Raw genomic sequence first — 23,285 nt, forward strand, 5'->3', positions numbered from 1 at the left:
AGTTTTTTTTTTCTTATGCTGAAACCTAATACACTGTAACAGTGGTGCTTTTCTGCCTTCTCTCGTGACTTAACCTGAGTTCAAGTGGCAGAATATTTTTCAGTGATGAATGGAATCCATGTCCATCTAGGTCTCTGGAAGTCTAGATGGTAGAACTGGGATAGAAATGTGGAAATGGCATCAGTTGTCCCTTTTGAACAGCGTTTAAAAACATTCCACTCAGTTTACACTGATGTTACATTTCCTTTGTGCCAGATGGAATGAAGTGAACCATGAAACCGTGTGTTATGTGCTCGAGCCTGGAGCTCTGAGGTGAGAGAAGGAGCTTCATGTGAGTCATACCGAGATACATTAATATAGTTTATTGTTCGTTCTTGTGTTTTTCTGCCTTTATCTTAGGTTATGTTACCTTAATTATATAACTTCTATGTTTTATAAATAGGTGTTTTTATATATTTTGGGTACTATGCATGTTGTTTTTAGATTCTTTCGAACTCTAATTGACAAAAGAGAGCCATACCTCCTTGCTGTATTATGGTTGTGCATATCGTTTTTTACTCGCCACTTAACTCAGGCTCAAGACAGACAGATGACAATGTAAGCGTTACAATTGTGAGAAGGCTGTTTCTTATCTTGCTCATTTGGTTGCTAGTCGCTAATTGATCCCAGAATCTCATCAATCATCAAATTACCTTGAGTCCTTTTCAGCAGCATGGTAGTACAGTTTATTTAAGACGGTCACTACTCTCTGTGTAAAGAAAAGTAATCTGCTTCTCTATTTTTCTTAATACTTTTCCTCTTAATTTCCATTTGCGACCACAGATCTGTGTTCCTTCAGTCACCCCTTCAGGTGGGCCTATGTGTAGATGTTCGGTTTATTTGACTCAGCTGGAGATGTTTTAGAGTGTAATAAGCCAAGATATCGCCAGCAAATTTGCAGCAGCACACGGGAGGAATCTCACCAGGCTGCCGAGAAGCTGTGGCTTTTCAAAGGTCGGATCACGAATTCACAGGACCCCAAAGTAAAAGCTAATGTTTCAGCAGCTGTCTTCAGCGTTGAGGTCAAGGCTTTGCGTTGTGGAGAAAGAAGGGTGAAGAAGAATTGGAGAAATCTCGTGGTGCGGATTCACCTTGGAGCGATACCCCTGAAAGTGTTAAAATCTGCACAACCCTCGGAGCCAAGCGCCAAGGAAAAAGAATGAGGTTCGAGGAATGTTTTAAAGATAAAAAAGCAGAGAGAGAGAGTGAGAGAGAGAATAGAAGTTGAATATATATTTCACATGATAAGAGAAAGATGAAGCGTGGGTAAAAAAGATTCTATTACAGCTGAGACAGTTACAAAACTGGTGCCGTGAGAAGTAGCCTCTGTTGAAAAGATTGATGCAACTAGGACTGACCTTGGCTTGGAGCAGCAGTCGGTGATGTATGTATGAGCATCTCCCTGCTAAATGGACCCAGATTTGTAGCACTAATATACATGGAAGCCCAGTACCAAACTCAGGATGGCAATAAATCAACAGCCACTTTGGGTGTCATTTCTGGTTTGTATTCTACTATTGTTCTATCGCTTTAATTCATGTCACTATCATCTGTTCATCTGGAACAGTTTTATATAATTTTCCAGCGGACTTACCTGACAAATCCCATCAAATTAACAAGGTACATTAACAATATTGACTGGCTCCCTGGCTTCTGCAGCCATCGGACCATAGAATGAAATTTAGAAGCAGGTCCCCAGCTAGGGGAGTCGTGTTAGGAGCTTATTTTTTTTAATGCTATGGCGATGGATCACTAGTCCTTAAAAAATGAGCGTGAGACAGGACTGACAGACAGTGTGTTCTGGGACCAGAAGAAGACGGAAGCTTAAGGGTACCTGTTGTGTATCCCCTCCGCTCCAGTGAGCCAGGGCTACTCCTATTGCAAAACTGAATGTAGCTTGCATGCTTACCGAGGCCCTGAGCAGGCGTTGGGGGCAGTGAGCTGAGCGGTGCACTCTGTGGAGTCTGGCATCCCTGTGCAGCCTGATGTTGCCTTGTAGCCCTGTATTAAAATGGCTGGCTTGTAATAGCACGTTGACACACTGGGAAGCCACAATCTCCACATCTTCAGTTTAAGATATTACCAGTAGCACCTTCCTTATGTTTGTATAGACACACACTGTACAGAGCAGAACTGGGATAGAAATGTAGCAAGTACTGTAACTACAGCAACCAATTTTAAACTGCATTAAACATCAGGTTTTTCAGTTTGGCACTGAATTTACAATTCTTCTATGCACAGTAGTACCTACTTTTGTGCAGATACCTTGCCTTTTTTTGCCTCTGCAGTGCTTACAGCTGCCTCTACAAGCCCATGCTTGTTTTCACAGCAGCTTCTGAAATCCCCCACCTCACGTGGGACAGCAAGGAGGACTTGATGGCGGGGAGGTGCGGGCGGGGGGGGCGTTTTGAGTGCTTTTGCGTTTCCGCCCGGTCCTGAAGCGTCGCTGGGATGCTCGGGGGTTAAAGACAAGGGGCTGGTGGTCTCCAGAGTGATATTCGTCAGGCTCTGTCTGAAGGGGGAAGCCTTCAGTCACAATAATAACCCTCCTCAAATGCAGCGCCTTTAACAAAGCTCTTTCACAACCATGTGTTGGGCTTCTCACACAGCAAATTGGAAGGCACAGTTTGAAGCACCATTAATGACAAATTATGGCACAGAAAGGCCATTAATGACAAAGCCACAATCATTACAATGATACACACTAAATTGATTAAACAACTGATTTTACTTGTAATTGACTACAGGGATGTCTTATGTACAAATGGTCTCTAAGCAGTTTTCAAGGCTTTATATGAGAGCTCTCTCTCTCTCTCTGGGCTTGTGCTGAGAATTCTGTGTTATGTGGTATATGCATCATACATTACAAAAATATATTATGCAAACCTAATATGCTTTTCCAAATAAAATTGTCACTTAGGAGAACGCAACAGAAGTGATACATTTGTACATTTAATTCTTAAAAGATGTCTCCAGATATCTACTGGATCTCATCTTATTTCATAAAAGCTACTGCGGTGCCTTTATGTTCTTCTAGGAGTAGAATTTAATATTCCTGTGTGCAGACCTGTAATAGGAAGACCCCCTTCCCCTGCTAGGCTTCAGGTGGCCACTGGCTGTGCTCTCTGCAGAAGAGGGTTGATGCCCAGTGGTGGCTGGGGGGTGCATCTCTGATGCTTTGATCCTCGTTCTGCGACTCAAATTCATTTGGCTTTGTTAAAGGTGAATGATGCTACAGCGCAGGGGGGACGAAGCTTGGCCTCTGTTTCGTCTCCTGGCCGCGCTGTGTGCCTCGAGTCCGCTCTCCTGAGGCAGAGGTCCGTCGTGGCTCGAATCCTTGGCTCCAGGAGTTTCTCATTCCCAGGCGTGGGTCGGCTGAGGAAGGATTATTAAACTCAGACCCTAGCGCTGGGATGTCGGAGTCGGATCCAGAGCTCATCTTAGCAGTTAGTTCGAGCACATGGGTCAGGTCCGAGTGAGCGTAACTACCCACGGAGAGGAGGCTGGAGACGTCAGCGGTGGCTTATTCACACGGTTTAGTCATTATTGTTTATGAAGCACCTCTCCAAGCCAAGAAGGCTGTACATAGTGATAAAGGAGAGAAACGTACAGTAACAAATAAAAGAGCACCCAGGTTTATACAGCTGGGATTGTAGGGCAGTCGGACATGGGCCCAGGGAGAAAGTCGAGTCTTGGGTTTGCGGAGGAAGGGCGTTATTGTGAAAGAACAGGGCAGCGTGGGCGTGTTCGGTTCTGCTGCGCAGGGGGTGGAGCCGCGGACTGCCACAGGAAGCACGAGACAAGGAAGCAGGACGCGTCTTAGTCAGACTGATGCTCCCGCGCGTTAACTGGCTCGACAGATCAGCTGGGGCCTGGAGCTAGGAAGAGCTGCTGTGAGCGACGTGTCCGTGACTTCCTCTACCACGATCCTCTCACTGTGAGAAAGGGGCGAAGGGAAAGTCGGAGCCTTGTGCCACAGTAATGAGGTGCCCAGGTGAAATGCCAGGATGTTGGAAAGGCCCAAGCTCAAAGACTACACCAGATCTAAGCAATAAATAACTGCTGAGCCACCTCTTACCCTGCTTTGTGACATCTTTCTCTTGCATCCTGACGGAGAGTAACCTGACCCACCGACTGTGCGTGTTTGTGTTCTCGGCACAGAAAATCCACCGCGTGCTCAGTAATGAGCTCATTTTGAATGAGCGCCGTGTTCTTTCAAGATTGAAAGCAGTAAAGGGAGCAAACCTAATAACCTTCCTTACCGGGGAAGGCTTGGATTGTGAGACAACATGGTTCTGGGGAGAGTTAGGAAGATGGCACAGACAGAAAGGAACTCGCTCATGGCCGCCAGGAGAATGACAGTGGTATGACTGAACAGTACTCGCATTGCCATTACGATGATTCCTGTATACCCTTGAGTAAGAAAACTCCCTGGGCTGATGCAGGGGTTTCTGCCAAATTTGGTGATGATACATACAGAAACAAAAAGTGGGGGGTCATGCACTCAGTAATCTTGAAATTCTTGAGTCCGAGGTGAGGATCTGTAGCTCATTCAGTGAGAGTTCCCCCAGTGACCCCAAGAGGCAGAGGTGGAACAAAGCTCTTGGCCGGGAGTAGGACCACGGGTATCTGCAGCAGGCAGGAGGTGAGCCATAGCACCAGTGTCAGTGTATGGCGGGAGACAGACAATCAGGCAGGCCAGAGTGTGGAGCATAGAGCGCAGGAGCAGCAACTGTATGTGGCAGGAGACAGACAATAAGGCAGGCCAGAGTGTGGAACACAGAGCGCAGGAGCAGCAGGACAGGCTACAGCCGCAAGCACAGGTCACAGGTTGGACAGATGTAGCAGTGACAAATGACAAATAAGACAAATGAGTCAACGAGTATAACAACAACTATAAAAATATAAATGAGGAAGAAAAGGGGCAGGAATCACAAGGTGGTATCCTTTCATGTTTATAACCCGCTCACCTGAAGCTTTGTAACCTAAGAAGGACGCATCCCCCAGTACAAAATTGAAACTGCATTTTTTGGGTTTGAATTCCTAGTGTTTGTGCACCCAGTTTGCCGTGAAAAAGGTGTATCATGAGGCCGACCTGAAATCGCTTGTGCGGCTGACTGACTCTCTTCCCCCCTCCCTCCCCCCTCGCTTCCCCACCTGCGCAGGTATCTCTGGGGAGAAGGTGGAGATCGACCCTGTGACAAACCAGAAGGCCAGCACCAAGTTCTGGATCAGACAGAAGCCCATTTCCATCGACTCGGACCTCCTCTGCGCCTGCGACCTTGTGGAGGAGAAGAGCCCCAGTGAGTGTCGCTGTCCCGTCTCGCGTCGCCTCTGTGTCGGGTTCCGAATCGCGCGCCGTTAACAGCGAAAGTAAAAGCTGATCTTCTTCCACATCGGAGTGACCGCAGGCTTTGCTTTGCTTTCCCTCTGGCTGCAGATGAAGAGAAGCTGCCGCTGTGAGCGCGATGTGCCGGCGCACAGGTTTGAGTGGTACGGCGGCGTTTCTGTAATGTCCCATCCAAAGCTATTGTTCGCGTGATAATGTGTGCGTATGCGGGTTGCATTTAACCTAAAATCCGTCTCGCCCCGCCTGTAATGCACCCATGATCAGTCTCTTTTCTTCCAGCACAGCTTCAATTTTGGCGTAGCATGGAAGTTATTTAATCAGTGTTACCGTCCTGTGTTCACAGTATATTACCAATTCCGCCTGCGATCTCTATCAGTGCGGTGATGTATGTATGAAGCAGATGTTACAGTGGGAAGAAAAAAAAATCAGAGGGCATGAATTCATGAATTATTAGAAGCCAGGAATGGGAGAAATAGATATGGAATTGTGAGGCCTGTAATATGTTTGGTTTCTGCTCCTTATCTCGCCAAACAAAAGTGTCCCTTATCTGCCTTGCTGGGGACTGCGAAAACATCGCACGACTTGAGACCTTTTTTTATTTCCTTCATCCTCCTGCTCTTCTTGGGAATCAGAGGAGTGTGAGTGAGACGTGCGCCCAACAAATGTGGTACCATACCTAGGCGCGTGATGTTTCTGTTACACACACACTGACACCTGCTGGTCGAGGGCTTGTTGGCCCGCAGAGAAATAGCATTGTCTTGGGGTTTTGGGCCAGTCTCCCCATGCTTCTCCAGGTTTCTCAAGATGATGATAATTATAATAATAATAAGATCCTGTGCACAGCCGCCGATCTGTGATCACGGTGGTCTGGTGGGTGTGTGTGGGGGAAACTGCCATCACATCTCTGTAATATAATCCTTTTCCCAAGTCCTCCAGCGTCTTATATGACGGTGTGACATTTCCATTTTACTTGAGTTTAATCTCGATCTTCTAAATAAAACTCTCTAGCCTGCAGGCCTTACCCAGCCTGACCTAGTCCTACTTTAATCAAATGAAATTAAATAACTGCAGATTACCGCCGCGCTGGTCCTGACAGCTGGCCTGACGAGTGGATTGGATGGCAAAGTCCCCGAAGAAAAAACAAAAATTGAGAAAGAGAAAGAAAAACCACGAACCTGAAAACGAAATTACCGGGCACTTCTTTACCCAAATACGACAGAGAGGCGGTACTCTGCCACCCGTCGGGGAGATGGCATTATTTACACTTTCTGGCTGTTCGAAATTTGTTGGAATTTTTACGGGCTGTTGCCTGGGCTGTGGTGGGCATCGACTGGGAGGGAAGGGTCCGTCGCTAGTGGTTTTTTTTAGATCTAGCCTTTTTTTTGCCGTGCGTGTTTATTTGGACCTTTTTGCATGAGAAGCCGTGAATGCTGGGTTTTAGGTTTAAGACCCGGGCGTCAGCTGCCTGGTCTCCATAGCGCACTGGGGCCAGAGGCGTTTGCTCGAACCTTCCCAGACAGATTCCCCGTGCTCTTCGCTGTGACGCACAGTTGCAAAGTTTCTGCCTTGCGCCCCAAGCGCAAGTAAGCGGGGAGCCGTGTACGTGACCCGAAACTCCCCCCTCTTGCTCGACAGTGCTGCCTCGATAAGGGGTTAATGCTGTGCAGCAAATGAGGAGATTCGATGTTGAGTGCTTCACAGGTCAAAGAAATATCCAGGTAACTCACGGCAGTTTTTTTTTTAATAGCATGTACTGCTCCCTGTAACCCAGATCTCCTCCAAGATCTCATTCCTTTGTTGCACTGGGGCTGAACACTATGTTAACCTAGTAATTGGCATTGGGCCTTCCCCATTATATGGCTTTCTATCGAGCGGTTCTACATGACTAGTTAAAGAAGATGGCATGAAGATTAATGAAGGCGAGCTAATACAGAAGAGGGTACCTTCCCAGCACTTCCACTGAGGAGATATTAGAGCTCGACGAGAGCCGGGCTCTTTTTTTCCCTCCCCTCTCTGTCTTCTTTTTTTTTTTTGCCTTTAACCTGCGACCTTTGGACCTTCCTTTTTCTTGTGAGCTGCCACTTTGGCCGCAGCTGTGATTGATGTTGCTACACCAGTCAGTCCTTTCTCTTAGAACTGGCGGTTTACAGGGGGGGCGGCGGGGGGGGGGGTGCCTTTCCAGCTCAGTCCAAGCTGGCGGCTCGTGATCGGCGCATCGATGGCAGAAATCCTTTCATGTAGTATTCGTTTAAAACCAGAGGTAGCTGCCGCGCAGTAATCCAGTTGGCCTCGCCTGCCTCTGTTTTTTCCGTTAAGATTGCTTTTATTCAATTCTTGCTCGTGCCTCAAACAAATCCTCCTGATAGACTCTCTGAGATGCAAGTTCAGAAGCACCCAGGAAGACAATGCAAACAAAACAAAGGCTCCTTGCCCAGCCTGCCTGGTGCATCGTGGTGGTTTTTAAGGGAAAGGGAAAACCTTGCACTGAATCAGTGTTCTGACAGAGCATTACAATATTGTCACACTTAACATGCTAAAATATTTATACTGTTTAACTTTTAATGTATCCTCCGTTGATTTTGAATGTATAATGTCCTTAAAACGAGTGCACTTTAATGCATTCATAAATACGAATTATATTTTTTTCATCCTTCGTAGGGCTTCCTAATACAATAATCCACAATCAATGAGGTCTGAGCAGCCAGTGCATCTGTGTTATGTTGTATTTTATCCTGTGTTTTTGTTTAGATTTAACTTAAATGTAATGATCTATTTCTGAACAGGGTTTTAGCAAGATTCTCTGGGAGTGTGACATAAATAACAAGGCAAGCAGCAGTCCTGGTGCACCCATCCAGGAGATAAATTAACAAAGCTATCGGGAGGTTGCGGTAACGCTTTGCTGAGATGTAAACTGCCTGGTATTTGGCGTTAGGGTTTGGAAAGACTTTGTGATTCCTGAGAATGCAGCCTGAAAGGGCGTCTTCTTCGGGGTCTGCCTTTTGGAGTCTGTTGTGTTTGGAGGGAGGAGGTTTAAAACCAGACAGAGTTATCGAAATTCTGCAGCACTTAAGAACAGTAAATGACTATAGTGAAAAGGACTCTGGAATATGCTGTGGGAATGTCAGACAGGGTCCTGTTGGCCTATTGCAAAGCAAGGAGAAGGTTTTGCTTATTGAAATGAAATTGTCAAAGCGCTTGCAGCTACAAAAAACTCACGTCTTATTGATACTCCACCTAACCACCTAGCCAGGTGTGCGCAAAATCAAGCTGTCGAGAAGCTAAAATCCACCCTAATGTGCGATTCGCAATTGCCCCACTGCACCCAGTGTGTGTCTCAGCTTTGTGGGGCGCAGCAGGGACGGGGGACTTTTTCTTTTATTCAGCGCTAAATATGCAAGCAGGATGCATTGAACTTTCTGAAGTGCTGTGCTATATATTCATAAGGGATTTAACTGTGTTTTTCTGCTTTTTTCAATCTGCTCCAGTTTGTTTAGCCTTTACCAAGCAGGTACATGCCACGATAGGGGCAGCGCAAGAGAAACCTAGCCTGGGTTTTTTTTTTACTCTTTCTAATCATAAATGAAATTGTGACACATAAGGGCGCCCAATCATATGGTACATATTGCCTCATCCTTTTAACAAATACGTTTCATAGCCCTATTAAAAGGGGTCTTCATCTGTCCTGTCAGCGCCAGTCTACCGGGGTTTTTTAGTTTAATTACACTATCCAATTAAAAAACTCTTCGCCGCATTTTGATTCGCCTCTCCTTGGGTTTGAGTGGATATGACATTTACAAGGCTTGCCTTTCAAGCAGACAATGGTGTGATTGATGAGGTGCAGACGCTATGAAGGAGGCGATTGCCGTGTGGAAGCAGTGCTTAGTGCACTTTGATTTATTTATCATCTGTTTCTGAAACAAGGCTGCCTGGTCCCGCTGGCTGGTGTCGACACGCCGGCGGGGGGCTAGGAAGGTGGGCTGAGCCGTGATTTACAAGGGGGGGGGGGTGCCGAGTGGGGAACCAGGGTCCAGGGTGGGGTGTTGGGGGCGCAGGGGGGTTGGCAGGCAAAAACCAGAGCAGTGGGGACGTGTTGATCGCAGCACAGCGTAGCGCAAACCCCATTCGTTCACACAGCAGCCAGGGCGCGTGCGCGCCAGGCAGGGGGCGCTGTCGGACCCTTGGGCAGGTGGTGTTTGCAGTGTGGCACCGGCTTAGTCTAAGACGTACGGGGGCTCAGAATTGGAAGTTTGGGCTTTTTTTGTTGTTTTGTAAAAGCAACAGTATGCAAATAGCTCTTCCCCAAGTACCAAAGCGAACACAGATGATTGAACCGGAGGTGTTGTGTGCCATTCAGGCAGATCAAGTAGTTATTAGTGATTGATCTGCTTTCACAGCGCAGCCTTTGTGCAGGGAGAGGCAGATGTGGCCGGGAGTGGCTGGGATGTCCCGTTCCCTCTCCGGGGTGACAGGAGGAGCTGTGTGGTCAGGCGGTGTTGGTGACCACGGTGTTCGCCAGTGGGCAGTATTCCCGACTAGCGCCGCTGATTCACAGCTCTTGGGCTCACAAGTTCGATTCCAGGCTGGGGAGCCCGCTGTCTGAAGTTGGCATCTTCTCCCCACATTCCAGTTGGTGTGCTCCGGGTGTTTCGTAACTATCGGAACAAATCAGTCGTGTGTTGTTCCGTCATCGTGCTTTAGCGAATTTGTGTGGAATTCACAAGATTTCATATCGATGCAAAAGATGATGAAGTGTCTTTTTTTTTTAAAAAAAAAGCTTTTTTCCCAGCTCTCTGCATTTCATCTCTGAGCTCCTGAATTGGTGTCTGCTTTTGTGTTTTCCGTTTGAGATGAATTTTTAGGATGCGAATAAAGTCTACCAAGGATCCCAAGACAGCTTCCTCTTCATACATATTTATAAAAGTCTAATAAGATAAATTTTCCTCATTGGATGAATTATAGACTTTCTAAACATAGACCAGCGCCCTGCCCCTCTCCCCCACTCTCTAGGGATCTTTCTTTTATTTTCATTTTTATTCATTGTAGTAAGAATATGGTAACCTGTATTTTCAGACTCGCACAGGGAATATGTCAGAACATGTGAGCTAGTAGTGAAACTTCATTTATATTGATTTAATTATTAGCACTAGTATTATTGCACTTACCTCGATGCAAGTAGGAAACCCCTCCTCAGGTGATCTGCATGGCTATCAGGTTTCCTGTTCTCCGTTATTAATGACACGGGTAGAGAATGATCCTACATGTCTCCCCAGGCTTGTTTTTCAGTGTAAAGAGAGAGGGCAGAAGTGCTGCGCCTATCCAAGAAATCAGTGCCTCTGTATCGAATTGGCTTTGTCCCGTGAGCCCGGCGCCAAATGCAACTTCATTAATTAAAGCAGAGGACTCTCTCTCCCTCTCCCTCTCTCTCTCTAAAAGACAAGGCTGCAAACTTTATTAAAGTGTGCGGTAACTTACACTTCACTAGAGACTTCCATTAATTACCTGAAGAGAGAGGAAGTCTGCAGCAGGTTCGCCTCTCTCTCCGCTTCGTTCGCAGAGCAGGGGAAAGGGCTGATGGGAGAAAGATTCTTACAGTGCAACACGGTCCACTTCATGACGTACAAGCAAATAACCAAATCTCGAAATGTTTTGGATGTGCGTCTTGCTTCTCGCGCATTTCTGTATGTACTTAAAAAATACATTAACAGGCGTCTCAGAAAGCCTTATTTATGTCCTCGAGCTGCCTCATGCCAAGTTATTGAAGGCTTAATGGGGGGTATACTTGCCAATTTTCTGCAACTGTACCTTCTTCTGCTCTGCCAGCATGGAGCAGATTGCGTTCAGACAGCGTAGACGAGACTCCTCTTCAGCCACGGGTAAGCAGGAGCTGAATTCTGCAAACCCGATGTTCCGAGTTTCTGGAAAAAAATTAAAGATCGTGGCACGGGGAAGGGGTTGATGCTCTGCCCACTGACTTTAGCTAGACTCTCAGAGACATAATAGAAAAGGATCTCTGTAATAGAGCTGTTCTTACAGTAATGAGAGGGTACATAAATCCCTTGTCAGAGCTAATGAAAGACTACACCGTACTCCACAGCACAGGCCCTAAACAGTGCCCGATGGAGTGCCACCGACTGCTTTTCATAATTTTCAATTGTATTTTTTTCCCCTTTTATTATTTTTTGAACCATTTGTCACGCTTCGTCGCGTTATCAAAATTGTCTTCGGTTTGCGGAGGGAGGGGGGGGCGATGGTGGGGGCCGTGTCTTCTCTTCCCTCTGTTCTTGAGCAATAATGGTAACATCTTGGTTGGAACATATTGAATGGCACAGCTGCATTGAGGCCCAGCGAGGCGTGAACGCTCAATGTACTACCTGAAAATGTCTAATCAGGATCCTCTGATGAGCTCCCCCTGTCTGCTTTTTCTCATATTCCACAGCTTGCCATTGTTGGGTAAATGACTCGTCTCCACTGTCGACTGTGCTGAGCTTAACACGCTGCGTGCTGGGCAGGGAGCTCCGTGCTGGGCCTGCTGTCCGGGGGCGCTGGCCTGAAGGACCACCCTGCTGTCCCAGGGCGTTCTAGTTTTTGTGGGTGAGGAGGTCGCCCTCCCCAGAACCAGGGAGATCCACCTTGACTCATGACTGGGTTATGAGCCTTGTGGAGTGGATGCTCCCAGCGCACAAAAACATTTAAGCACAACCCAGGGCGAAGCAGGAATAAATAAGGTCGGGTGGACAGGCCGGGCGCTTCAGCAGGGCCGAGCCACAGACGGCTGTTCCTCTCCAGCCCTGGTACTGGGGAGGCAGGTTCTGTTCCGTTTCCGTTTTTTTAAGATTATTCTAAAATCCGGAAAAGAAAAGGAACAGATGAGCCGGTCCGGAGCCGAAGACCAAACCGCGTCTGTGGCCGGCCAGAGCTGGGGCTGGAGAAGACAAGCAGCAGCGGTTTCGCGCCATTGTCAAGGCGCACAGATATACTGCTTCGCACACTAATCCTCAAGGCGTGTGCTTGATTTGTGGCAGCTGTGCAGTTTTATACAAGAGAACCTTCTTTGGGCAGATTTGTTTCATGTTAAGATAAGTAAATCCTGACAGATCTGTGTTTTATTGCATAAAATGCGGCCTTTTAGCTTCATGGGAGCGCGGAGAGGAGCCGGTGATGTTCAGGACGAGGAGCCTCTGACGACAAGCAGGCCAGTGAGGTCTGAGTGGTGGGAGCAGCAGACTCCCTGCCAGCGCGCTTGATGCCGGCTCTTCCACTGTACTTTACCTGGAGAGGCCGGCGAGGTCCTGCTTCTGAAGGAGTGTGAGCGATGTGAATTCAGGATCACCAGATGACAAACTTGCTTCATTCACAACCAGACTGGCCTGTGTGAATAAGAATCAAAGAATTTTGTTATCGTAGGCAACAGCAGTGGAGGCTTTTAAAGTAAATGCCCAATGGTGATAATATATAAACATAACGCCTGATTGATTCTCGTACATGTGAGGCTTTAGTGTAGCAGTGTAAAAGGACAGCATGTCCCACCAGTTCTGAACACGCCGACCCTGGCTCATGGGTTTCAGATGTAAAGAGACCCCCTGGGCTGTCTGGGACCTGCAGCAGTCGGCAGCGGACCAATGAAGCTACTACTGTTCTTAACAAAAAGCAAGATTCCCAATTAACCGATGGGGAAAATAGGAGTCCCTGCAGTTTAACTGTTGCTGTGCTGTGGCTGTCATCTGGTTTAACTCTGGGATCGTGCGGAGATGGATACTGCGCTTTTCCCTGGGGTGGAGGGGGTGGGGGTCCGTCTGTCCCTTAAATCCTGCGGGATTGTGCAGGTTTCCATGGAAACTGTTTAACTCTTTATCGGGGGTGGTCACAGGACCATGTGCGAGGTGTGCTGCTGCAAACTGCAGGGTAACAAATCCGTACGTTCCTAGCCTGTCTGCCCGACCTTACGGATTTGTGCTTTGCCTCGGGTTGTGGCTAAAAGTTTTCATGCGCTGGGAGTGTCCACTCCGGGAGGCTGCGAGTTTAAGAACTTAACGCTGCGAGTCCTAAGCTGTGCAGCGGTTGTGTGTCTCTGTCAGTTGTGCGGCGGGGCTGCTCTGCATGGTTATTCTCCCTGACGGAGTCGTGTTGGCTGCGCTGTGCTTGATGACCGCTCACAGTTGTTTCCAAACGTCCTTTATCTGCAGGCACACTTGGCTAATCAGCTAAATTGTGATGTTTCTAACCTTTAACCTCCTGTCATCTGTTTCTTGTGTTGTTTTTGTTTTGCCTTGTGTGGAGCGTTGTAAACAGAATTATTGAGCTGGATGATTGAAGTCTGGCTCCCCGGCTTGCTGGGAGAATCCGGCGTGGGGAGGGTTAACCCAGCACGTGTGAGCCTGTGTGTGAGGGGATAAACAAGCCCAACAGGAAGCAGGGAGAAGGAGCCATTCTGTAGCTTTCCAGCATGTGCGGAGCAGACAGCTGTTTCGACATTTTTCACTGTTTCTCGCTCGGCAACATCTGCCGAGACTGGTTCCGCCCACGGTTAAATGAAAGGTTATCTCGGAGGCTGTCAATAGACTGCAGATTAATAGGAGGGGAAAACACGAATAGGTTAATTGATTAGAAGCCCGAAAGTTTTATGCAGGCAGTGGGTCCTGTTGGTGTCCCCAGCCTACTGAGGTGTTAGTGGGGCCAGCAGGGGGTGCTCACCCTGTGGTCCATGTGGGTCCTAATGCCCCAGTATAGTGATGGGGACACTATACTGTAAACAGGCGCCGTCCTTCGGATGAGACGTAAAACCGAGGTCCTGACTCTCTGTGGTCATTAAAAATCCCAGGGCGCTTCTCGAAAAGAGTAGGGGTGTTACCCCGGTGTCCTGGCCAAATTTCCAATTGGCCCTTACCAATCATGGCCTCCTAATACTTCCCCTCTATGAATTGGCTACATTACTCTGCTCTCCTCCCCACTGAGAGCTGGTGTGTGGGGAGCGTTCTGGCGCACTATGGCTGCCGTCGCATCATCCAGGTGGATGCTACACATTGGTGGTGGTGGAGGGGAGTCCCCATTACCTGTTAAGCGCTTTGAGTGGAGTGTCCAGAAAAGCGCTATATAAGTGTAAGCAATTATTAATTATTATTATTATTATTACTGACTGAGCAAGCCCTTGCAGAGACCTGCAAGACGGAAGAGTTTCCTACCTGTCCCAGGCATTTGTGGAACAAGCTGGGTTCATGACTTCCATTGCTATGGAGTCCCTGCTTGCCTGTTTGTTTTCACATAAGCTAACCAGAAATGCTGTGGCTTTACCAGCGAAGCACTGTGCACAGAGCCCCCATCGCACAAATACTCAAGGCAGCACAATGCTCAGTGTTCTGTTTAGGTTTCTTGATCCAGAGATTATCTTTTGAGTGGAGGTGCCCTGCTTCAGATACGTGAAATCTGTTTTAAAGTAAATATTTCGAAAGTCTTGACAGTTTTGTTCTGTTTAAGGTTAGAGGTTAAATAATGTGGATCCAACTCTCCATCTTTTATAGAGGCAAAACCAAGTGCTGTTATAGTAAAGATGTTCTAAAAACGTGTCTCACTCTGCCTGTATATTTGTTGTTTGACCTTAGTTTTAGGTTAATTTGAAGACGGACAGAGGCAGTTTTGGGAGGAAAGTGTTAACAAAAACTGTTTCAGTCGCAAATGCAAAAAAAGATGTTTATTATGTCTAATAGGTAAATTCATGTAGGGGTTGTGATGAACAATTACTTTAATAATTGAGCTTTCTATAAAAAGATTGATTGCATAAAAGCTGTTTTCTGTTGAAAATCCATTAGCAGAAGCCATTTTTTTTTCAGTTTGACATATTGTCTTTGTATTAATTTTTATTTCCCAAGATGCATGATTCTGCAGCACTATGCAATGTAGGCTGTGCCCTCTTTGAAGAACAGCGTATTAGAAGAAAAAAGAAAAAATGGACTAACCACTTAATTGCCATAATTGATTATAGTCAACTGCAAACTGAAATATAAAAGTCACCATTTGGGAATTGGAAAGATTTCCATGTGCTTGGAACCTCTGGATTGGAGCTGCTGGCGAATTTACATTAGTTTGCATGAATATGTTAATTGTTAAGAGTGCAGAGCAGCGCTTGAATATGGAAGTGCTCTGTTTGAAGTTGCTGGCCCTCGCAGAACAGATATTGGGGCTGTCATGGTGAAAGGGAAACACATTTCTCCCCCCACCAGTGGTTTTTCTCCACTGTGTTTCTAAATCAGCTCGGCATCCTGATCTCTATCAGCCACCGCAGAACGTGAATATATTAACATACTAATTAGCCTTCAATTAGGAAATTCTCCTACTTTAGTTTTTTTTTTCTTTTCAGCGAGACTTTTAGAATAGATTGGACGTTAGCACCACCAGAGGCTAATTTGTCAAGTGCTTTAAAGGTTTTTTAATTATTAGACAATTTCTGGATAGGGAATTTATGTTAATGATTAGTGTATCATAATGGTGTTTAATTAACATATTATGATAAAATGCTGGGGCCTCTGCTGTTCTGACCACAGATTCGTCTGCATCCAGCATGCGAGATGTGCACTGTGTAGAGTGTACCCCTCCCAGGAACACACCGCCTCCTGGTGTCGGGAGATCTAAATCCCTTTTCTTCCTCCATCTTATAATCTTATCACAATTCGCCACCCCCCTCTTCTCCCCGCCCCACCCCCCCAAAGCGCTCGTCCCCGTTAGACAATATTTTCCAGCTTAATTAAATTTTGTGGCATTCATCGCTTTGAGTTTCTTGAAAAGTACTCATAAATAAAATTGTGTTACAATCTAAAACTTGAAAGCTGTGGCCTTTAGCACCACTGTGTGCTGATGAGACACAAAGATGGAGGAATGTTCCGCCTCCTGAAACAGCCACTGCTGTGAGGGGAGTGTGTGTGTGTGTGTGTGTGTGTGTGTGTGTGTGTGTGTGTGTGTGTGTGTGTGGGGGGGGGAGAGTGTAGTGTGTGGAAGTCATGAGAGCTTTTAGAGCAGTAGTTGGCTTTTGCTTTCATAAGAAAGACAATTGTGCAAAGCCAGCTGTGTCCCTACCCTGTCCCTACCGTGTCCAGGTCATGGGGTTTCCCACACTGCTGTTTCTTTTGGACTGAGCTTAGAAAATAAAGGACACGAGCAAGAGGAGTCTGTCCGGTCCGTGGGACCTGCCCAGCAGTGAGCAGAATCTCAACACATCTGTGTGGCTTCTTCCCTGTCTCGTGTCCACATGCTGGGACCCGGCTCTGGCTGGGTTAGTGTTGAGGCTGGTCTAGCAGCTATTATTCGCGATCTGTAATGGATCTGCACATTTCCGAGATCAATGCCAGCACAAGATTTGCAGAGACAGAACTTTTACTGCTAAAAGCTCGGCAGTTGTGAAGCTTTTCTTTAGAAATGAAGCATGTACTTGTGCACCTTGCAGTCAGTGTGAATTTGTAGGATTTTTTTTTCCAAGATGTATTTCCTTGTTTTTACAAATGCACGTTTGGCAAACGTGAAGCAGAAGGTGTGTGATTTTTAGCTGTTAAGTGTGATTGTGCGTTGTTCTGTGCGTGAGCACCTGATGCTAGTCGCATTGAAACCACGTCAGGCTGTGTGAATGGGAACATTGGCCGGCATCTCTGTGCTAGGATGTCCAGACGTGAAGGTTTTTTGTATCTCGTGTCCGTGCCACACCCGGCAGCATGGTTTTGGGGCGAAAGGGTGGAGTAGATGGGAGCCCCCTGGGCACCCCGACACACCTGAGCTGCAGGTCCAGCGTTGTGCTGCGTGAGTTCTGTTGGCCCAAAGCCAGAGTGTCCCTCTCCCTCCCCTTTCCTCCCCGCCAGCACCACCCTCCCAGGGGCCCGACGACCCGGATGATTGATTTTGCGTTTCCCGCGCCGTGACGAGCCGGGGTTTGGAGTTTATTAAAAAGGGGTTCAGCTGCCGCGCAGGCGAGGGGTACCTGGAATCGGAGTGACAGGGAAAGGCTGTCGCCGTCTTGCGCGATCCCGATCCGTCTGCTGTGCTGACGGGACACCGGGGGGACCATCTGTTTCTGCGCCCCAATCCCCCGCCCTGACTTCCCGCATTCCTGTTCGCCGTGCTAACGCTGCCGTTCTCTTCCCTGTAGGTCATGCAATATTTAAGCTCACATATCTCAGCAATCACGACTACAAACCTCTCTACTTCGAATCCGACGCTGCTACTGTCAACGAGATCGTGCTGAAGGTAAGGGGGCCACGCCCACTCTCCGCGCCACCTCCGATGCTGTCCTGGTTTTGTCCCCTTTCCTGTTCGCAAACCTTTGCAGCCCAGAGCCCTGCAGACCTCCTCGGCTCATCTGAGCGGCCTAAAACCTCAGCATTGTTTGAAAAAGACATTTAAACGCCTCACCTTTTGCACAAAATCCACTTGAAATGGTTCGATTCGCAAGTGGTGTTGCGTCGGCACTTGCAGGGAAGGAAAGCATGTCCGTCTGTTTTGTTCTTAACTTCTTACCGGGCAGATAGCGCTGCGTGAGAGAGGCACTGGGGTGTTAGGGGTGGGGGTGGGACACTTGGCAGCAGACCTGTCTATCGTCTGTTATTGATCCTCCGCTTCAGCATTTAGTCAGAAATTGGGAATCCAGGAATAAATCTTTGCCCTAATGGGAGTAGGGGCTGGGTGGTGAGGTGGGGCTGAGCGGAGACCATGTGCCTCCGGCGGCCTCATGGCAGGTAAATCCTTCCATCCGGGCGGCGATGGGCGGGGCCGGGGACAGACCTGGGCGCGGGCTGCCCTGTCTGTCAGCTTTATGAGGGCTCGGCCGCCTCTCTCCCCCCCGCCCCCCGCTGACGCCTGTCCATCCCCAGGGCAGGCCGGCGTGTCCCCGGTGATCTGGGTTTAATATGTGTCCCGCCCCTGCGCTGGGCCTCTCCGTCACCCTTCCCGGTGTCCCTGACAGGCCACGCCAGCCCCCGCAGCTCCCCCGGGGGGCCGTGGGTTATTAAAAAGACAGCAAGGGCGGGAATGAGCAATCCGAAGCGAATCCTGATAGGCTCCTCCATAATCCTGCCGCCAACAGAGCCAGGTTAGGAAACCTTACTGCCTGGCTAATGCCCCGTCCATGTGCGTTGTAAGTAGCGAAATAAGACTGATGGAAGGATAGGTACTGCAGATGTCAAGACAGTTCTTCCTCTGTCAAGGGCAGTGTTTTCAGTAGTAGTGGATGCCAGTTGCTCTTGCACAGTCATGAGGATAAGAGTGTCTGAAACAGTCCGTCAGTGAAGTTCAAAACATGAGCTTTTTTAAAACAACGCATATCATCCTAAGGGCAGACTTTTGTTTGTGCAAATATTTTCTTTGGTGTGTTTTTTTTATAAATGCTTTTATGCGGCCGGCATACGGTATACCTTCCGGGTGACAGAGAAAAGGCGCCCCAACATTAATAATAAAGTTGCCAATCCAATTGAGTGTAGTTTTGCGGTGCCGTTTCCTGGTGGAAGCAGCCCATGTCCTGGATATCATCCTTCCTCGCGGGAGCTCAGCAGTGATGGCGCGGGGCCTGGCCGCGGGCAGCGCAGGAAACGCCGTCAATCCGGGAGAGAAGCAGGGAAGGGGAAACGCCGGCGCGGTTTCCTTCATCGCACTCCCCCCCCCCCCCCGCGAGCTTGGAGCCCTCTCGCCCATTCCGATTGAGCGGGCCCGTCCCGGGAGGGCCGGCGGCTTCACTGGCTGTGGAGATGTTCGCTGTGTCTTTATGCCTTCAGCTGTAAAGCCTCATGAAAGACGGACGCCCCGCGGTGCATAAAACCGCCGCGGTTTCAGCTCTGCAGGGTAGAGCCCAGCTGACGTGAGGCCAAAGGACCGTTTTTATCTCTGGATTTCTGCATTAACCTTCCATTAAAAATTATCTCCGTTTTGATCACCTCGGATCTGCGATGATAAATCCAGGCTTTATGGGCCGTCTTAAAGCAGAATTACTGTTATGTTACAGTTAAAGTAACATATGTTCCAATTTAGTGTCGTCTCCCGGCTCAGCGTCGGTGATCGTTTCGCACCTTCGGTGTTTCACGGCCCTCAGTCCTGCGCAGCGAGAGGCACGTGGGCCTTGTTGGTCATGCGGCAGGTTCACTGTAGGCTGGGCATCACGGGGTCCCAGAGCCACCTGCTTCCTTACAGTAAGGAGGATGTTTTTTGCAAAGGTATTAAGAAAGTAACACTAGTTTTTTTTAAGACTTTTATCATGCCCGGAATATGTTGTGTCAAAATGCTAAAAAAAAAAAACTAAAAAAATACCGATCTCTAACAGCAGGAAGGTGCTGGTAAAACTCAGTGTTAGCAGTTGAGCTTCACAGCTCTTGTGGTTTGTCGCTTCTTTTGAAGTCCAGGTCCTTTAAAGTCCTGCAATAAAAAGCTGCATCACAGAGGTAGAGGTTTAGATTTAAAACTCCCCAACAGCCAGTGTCCAGCGTGCACTGAGGATTGGGTTTTTGTAGTAACGGTTCTTCACCGGACTAAGGGCCCGAATGGAGCAGGCTCTGGCCCTGCGGGAGAAAGCATCTCGGCTGCCATTCATTAACGCTGTTTCCCCTGCACTGTGTGAGTGCGGCACCAGTCTCCGAATATCCTGGGACTTCCCCTTAGGACAGGAGGGTGATCCCGTTCGTGGGGGTCGGGTGCTGTTTAATACAGAAGAACCCGACGCTGGATTTCCCTGGATGGGTGGTGTAAAGGAGAGTAAAAATGGAACCTCAGTTCCATTTGAAATGTAAGAATAGACCTGTGGATTGAGATGTCCCAAACCTGTCCAGGCCCCCGTGTCCTCCCATTCCGACAGCAGCTCATCCGGTCTATCAGATCCAACCAGCATCCAGTCCTGTTTTCACAGTTCACATTGAGCATAAAGGCTTTGTACGCCTTGTATTTTTCGGAGCACGCAGTGTTGGATTTATCTTGGTCGAGCTCCGAGATTGCAGGTAAGAGCCTGGATAATAGCCGAGCTCTTCCCTGGATTCTCCAAGCCTCAGCGCTTGATTGGCTGAGCATCACCACGTGTGTGTGGGGGGGGCGGGGAGAGGGTGGCGCCGAAGCTCCGCTCCAGGAACGCAGCGTCCGACATGGTTAAAGGAGGGTGGGTCGGGGTGGCGACTCTCTCCCCCATGTGCAGTCACAGTGTTCACGGCTGAATAAACGAGGACTTGCCATATTCGAGATCAGGTGGATATCGCAAACATCATCCCCATTCCTAGCTTTTTAGAAAGGAGGCGGGAGAAAGAGCAGACACGCGGCGTGGCCGCGCGCTGACGCCCAGTCCTGTTGTCTCCCCGCGGCAGGTGAACTATATCCTGGAGTCGCGAGCCAGCACGTCGCGGGCGGACTACTTCGCCCAGAAGCAGCGGAAGCTGAGCCGCCGCACGAGCTTCAGCTTCCAGAAGGAGAAGAAGATGGGCCAGCAGTGACGCCGGTTCCGTCTCGGCACCGCGGGGAGCCCTGTCCACTAGAGGGCGCTCAAGAGGGGACGGGCCCTCGGGCAGGCCGAGCTCAGCCGGCTGTGGCGACACCAGGCCGGACCGAGGGAGCCAGTCTCGCCAAACCAAGAGCTAACAAACCTCATGCCACGGGTGCCCACTTCGCCACGAGGGGCTCTCCTCTTCAGCCATATCCAGAGCGTCGCAGAGGAAACTGCCAGGCGCCGCCGGAACCACAAATACTGTTCGGACTCCTCTGAGATCGCGGAGGACGCAAAGCTTTGTTTCGTTTCGTTTTTTGTTGTTTTTCTTCTTTCTTTTTTTTTATACCGCTGATTTCTGAGGAGTGTTGAGGACTGTAAAAAGACACACACACAAAAAAAAAAAAAAGGTCTGTGAGCGATCGCCCCAGTTGGTCAACAAAGCTTCTTGTACAGCCAGTAGTACAGAAACGTGTTCCGGACAGGACGAGAGAAGACTGCTCCCCACTTTTCCTGTCTTAAGGTATTAAGGTGTAAACTTTATCAGGGTTTGTGTGATGCAGAAAGGGAACATCCTTCTTGCGTTTTTATTTGTATATAGCGATCACATTCAGGGTTACTTCAATAATACAACAAACCTGCGCTGGCCATAGCTCTTCAGTGCCTCAAACTGTGTGATAGGATATAAATGCGAGAGTTTTACAGATGTGCTGTTGTATTTTTTTTAATGCTCCTACCTAGGACTCAAATTCAGTACCAAACTCCCAAATCTTAGATAAAGCTTTCACCTTAATTATGTATGGAAAATACTTTTAACAGAACATTTTTTTTCCTTGGCTGGTGAAATAAAGGATTTTTACAACCAGAGAAATAAATACCTGTACTTTTTACTGTGATCTTATAAAACGTTTTCTGCATTGTTACCTGTAAACTGTAATATATTGAAAAAGCACTGTCTGTTAAACAGATTGAAGCTGACACTTGTTCAGGCTGTCCAGTCAGAGACAGTTAGGGAATGTATAACGTTTTTACAAGTTTTTTGTTCTTTTTGTTAATGTGATAAAATTTCTCCCATTTCCAGATCCTATTTGTTTTTTCTTTCCTTTTTTGTTGTTGAGGTTTATTTTCTTCCTCTCTGCAAAAGCATCTGCACCAAGATTCCAGATGGTTTGAAAATCTATTCCTTGCATTCATTTACTGGCTCAGGTCTCTGCTTTCCTCACTCCTAGAGCTGATTCTTTTTAGTTTTAATGAACGGGAGGGCTGTGTGCTTGAGGAGGAGGAGTAGCCAGTGTCTCGTGTGAACACATCCCCTAGTAGGCTTGAGGAAGGGTACCTGTAAGGTCCCACACCGGAACACAAGAGTAACGCTGAACTTGGGAAATGAGTGTTTCTTAATCAGGTGTGCACTGGAACATGCACTTTCATATAGCCCCTGCCACCCATGCTGGGGACGAGGGGGTTGCATTCTGTACAGTGCAGAGCGTAAGAATTGTTTTCTTTGTAATCTTTAAAATCAAAACATGCTTTGAACGCATGTCTGTGAGAGCTTGAAGGCATGTCGATCCTGGAATAAAGAGACGGTGCTCTGTGGAATTTAGACTGAGAATCCCGCCTCGAAAGGGGTTGAACGTGAGTACCTCATATTTATGAATTGACCATCATCATAATGCTTCTGATGATGAGAGTTACTGGAGTTAATACAGTGTTTTGTATTGCCCAAAGGAGTCCGAAGTGACGCAGTTCATCCCCCACTGAGGTGCAGCCCCGCCTGGGTGACGCACAGCTTCCACTCCGCACCAGAGAGAGACCGCTCCACCAGGTAAACCAAGAGGGGACTTAATGGAGGCCGGAGCGTTAGTGGGGGCCCCAGGGTGGCGTCTCTCCTGAAGGGCGGATCATGATTGCTTTGCAGTGGAAGGAAGAAATGAAGGAAGAAGGAGTGCAAGCAGAAAGGAAACTCTCCTGTTGGCTGCTGCCACAAAAACCTGGATAGATGCAGCCCCCCCCCCCCCCCAAAATGAAGGCAGCTCTGATTGCAGCTGCCTCTCGATCGATTGGAAACACTGACTCGATCTCCAGCCCCCCGGTCTCGTCCCCTGTCCCCGCTCCGGGCCTCGGGAGCTGCTTGCTGGAGATTTATGCGTCACGCCTAGGTGGCTCCACTGGGAGTTTCCATCATTTCTTTATTCCGGAGTGAGGAGAGGTGCACTGTGTGTTTGTTCCGCTTCGTTATTAAAGGGGCACTTCTTTAGCTGCAGGGCAAATTACCAATAAAGTCGTTTTAGGAAGGTGGTGGGGGGGGGGATCTTCTTTCCAATAAGTAGCTGAGCAGCAATATTGACCCCTCACCAAGCACTCCCAGATCTCCGGCAGGAAAGGGGCAGAATTAAAGGGGTAACGGTGTTTCCGGTATTGGAATTCTCCTGGTCCCCTGTAGGGAAAAGGCTTTTGCGAAGAGGTTATGCTTTT

General features: G+C 48.2%; 1 protein-coding gene across 3 annotated transcripts in view; it reads left to right on the forward strand.

Annotated features, from left to right (window-relative positions):
• The window catches only part of mapkap1 (MAPK associated protein 1), a 91,001-nt gene extending 69,105 nt beyond the window's left edge, over positions 1-21,896 (forward strand). For all 3 annotated transcript variants that reach the window (XM_088615447.1, XM_088615446.1, XM_088615448.1), the window contains 3 exons: positions 5,205-5,342; positions 17,514-17,611; positions 20,698-21,896. In XM_088615447.1, the coding sequence (XP_088471573.1) occupies positions 5,205-5,342; positions 17,514-17,611; positions 20,698-20,823 (362 nt within the window). In that variant the 3' untranslated portion in view covers positions 20,824-21,896. The remainder of the gene's footprint in view (positions 1-5,204; positions 5,343-17,513; positions 17,612-20,697) is intronic.
• The last annotated feature ends 1,389 nt before the right edge of the window (positions 21,897-23,285 follow it).

The sequence above is a fragment of the Lepisosteus platostomus genome, chromosome 21, assembly GCF_059453375.1.
Source record: "Lepisosteus platostomus isolate fLepPlt1 chromosome 21, fLepPlt1.hap1, whole genome shotgun sequence".
Taxonomy (NCBI): Eukaryota; Metazoa; Chordata; class Actinopteri; order Semionotiformes; family Lepisosteidae; genus Lepisosteus; species Lepisosteus platostomus.